This window comes from Nicotiana attenuata, chromosome 6 (assembly GCF_001879085.1).
Source record: "Nicotiana attenuata strain UT chromosome 6, NIATTr2, whole genome shotgun sequence".
Lineage (NCBI taxonomy): Eukaryota > Viridiplantae > Streptophyta > Magnoliopsida > Solanales > Solanaceae > Nicotiana > Nicotiana attenuata.
Genome location: NC_031994.1, coordinates 67675249 through 67677354, shown reverse-complemented (window position 1 = coordinate 67677354; position 2106 = coordinate 67675249). Strand labels below are relative to the sequence as shown.

Genomic DNA, 2106 nt, shown 5'->3' with positions numbered 1-2106 from the left:
TTTCCAACTAAAGGGCAAGTTATTCGGATTCGCTTCACTTTCTAACTGAATGGATGCTGATTCCCCCACCCCCCCCTTTCCCTTTTCTTATGTAGATATTTCCTTGGAAACTCACTCCTATGGTCACTGAAAAGAACAATGTGCTTGCAGATATTCGGCAGATGAGGTAAAAAGGTGTTCTCTTTGAATGTGATCTGTTAGCCACATCACTGTATCCATAAGGAATGTAACATATCCCTTGGCACATTAAATTTAGTTGTATTAATAAAAAACTACTTCGCCTACGAGGAATAAAAGTTTAGCTGGGTTACCTTGGTGAGATTGGCTCAATCAAAAACATGACCGAGCTGGTACATAATTTTCATAAGGAATTGAAAGAATTCAAGGAACTAGATAGTTATTTCCAGAAACCCCTTCAAACCCACCCCCTTTTATTCTACCAGATAATTGACCTTGTAATTTCAGAAAGCAAAGACCTCATTTTGACTTACGGGTTCAGAATATCATCAGAACACCTCAGAACAGGAAACAAATATGTTTAAGAATCACATTTAGTGATCACCATATTATCCAAGCTATAGATATTACATATGCTCCCACTTCTTGAAAGCTGTACAGTTCTCCAGCTTTTAAATTCACTTCAGACTAGCAAACACTCACTGAATGAGAATATTAAATTCATAGCAGCTGAATTATAGACACAGAGGAAGTAGATGGAAACTTACCTTCTCATCTTGCAGTTTCTTCCGCAGATAAAGCTTGACCATCAATCTTACACTGGGCGTAAGTGATTTTATTCTTTTCTTGTCAACCTTGGACAAAGCCTGGCATTCAACCTTATGCAACTTCCAATCTAACTTCTGCAGTTAGCTTCACTATAATTATAAATTGCCCAAACGGAAATTAAAAAAGACAAATAGCTATATGTGGCACTACGCCTCAGTCCCAAACAAGAAAAAATAATCTGAAATCAGCAATCAGATATACTGAATTGTCAAGTACGAAGTGTACCTGGCATGTATTGCCACAGTAGTAAACAACATGGCAAGCAGAACATTTCTTAAGGTTAGTTGAAGTGAAACACCATTCACATTTTGCTGATGATTTGTTTGGAACTGAAACATATGGCTCTTCCCATATAATTACTTCCCCTGTTATCCAAAAAAAATCCCATTTAAGTTTCACATAGTCTTATTAAACCTTAGGTATGTTCCTAAATTTTAACGAATTTAAAATGGAGGAAGACCTGGAGAGAAATCACGAGTAGTGTAAAGGCAGCGACCCTTTTCCGGCATAGGCGACACTGTTAGCCCCTTATCAGTCAACGTTTTCTGTAATTCTTCCATTGACGAAGCAGAAATCTTCTTCTGCAGAGCCATGAGACTTGAGAGCTCTACAATGTTTAGAGTGGAATAGCCAAAAGCACTTCTTTTTCAGAAAAAAATGATTTTTTTTTTTTTGTTGAATTGTTTGGCCAAGCAAAAAATGCAAAGCAAAAAAAAAGTATCCAAAACACTTTTTTAAAAATATTTTTCAAAGTATTTTTTAAAAGTTTGGTCAAATACTAATTATTGTTCAGTAGTATTTTTTAATTAATTAACAAAACACAAATTACTTCTTAACAAAAGTACTTTTAAAAAAAATACTTATAAAACAAATACTACTTTTAAAAATAAGTTGATTTTAGAAGTTTGACCAAACAAGCTAAAAGTATAAGAGGGTGTTTGGCTTTTTGGCTTATGTACGCGTTTGGTAAAGTTAAAAGTGTTTATAAGCCAAGTGCTTATAAGTCATAAGCTGGTAACCCCCAGCTTATGAATTTTTAGCTTATAAGTACTTTAAGTTTGACCAAGATTTTTACTATTTTATCCTTAAAATATTAAAATAAATTATATTTATCATAAAAATTATCTTATTTAAGCACAGTTGTATTTAAAATAAAATGACAAACAGAATATTTTGTATTTGAATCGATCTGGAATCTAAAATTTTGAAGAAGTTACGCCTTGATATGTGTAAACATTTCTAAGGTTATTTAAGTCATTTTAATAGAAAAAGAGCTTATCAGCATTTTTTTATCAAATACTGCAGCAGCTTATTATCAAT

The 2106-nt window shown here is 33.1% G+C and overlaps 1 protein-coding gene across 1 annotated transcript in view; it reads right to left on the bottom strand.

Moving 5' to 3' along the window:
* Positions 1 to 1425, bottom strand: part of LOC109227137 (histone-lysine N-methyltransferase ASHR1) — a 12439-nt gene extending 11014 nt beyond the window's left edge. Inside the window, exons 1-3 of the mRNA XM_019392170.1 lie at positions 1247 to 1425; positions 1012 to 1151; positions 726 to 860 (exon numbers count right to left, since the gene is read on the bottom strand). Of these exons, the coding sequence (XP_019247715.1) occupies positions 726 to 860; positions 1012 to 1151; positions 1247 to 1379 (408 nt within the window). The 5' untranslated portion in view covers positions 1380 to 1425. The remainder of the gene's footprint in view (positions 1 to 725; positions 861 to 1011; positions 1152 to 1246) is intronic.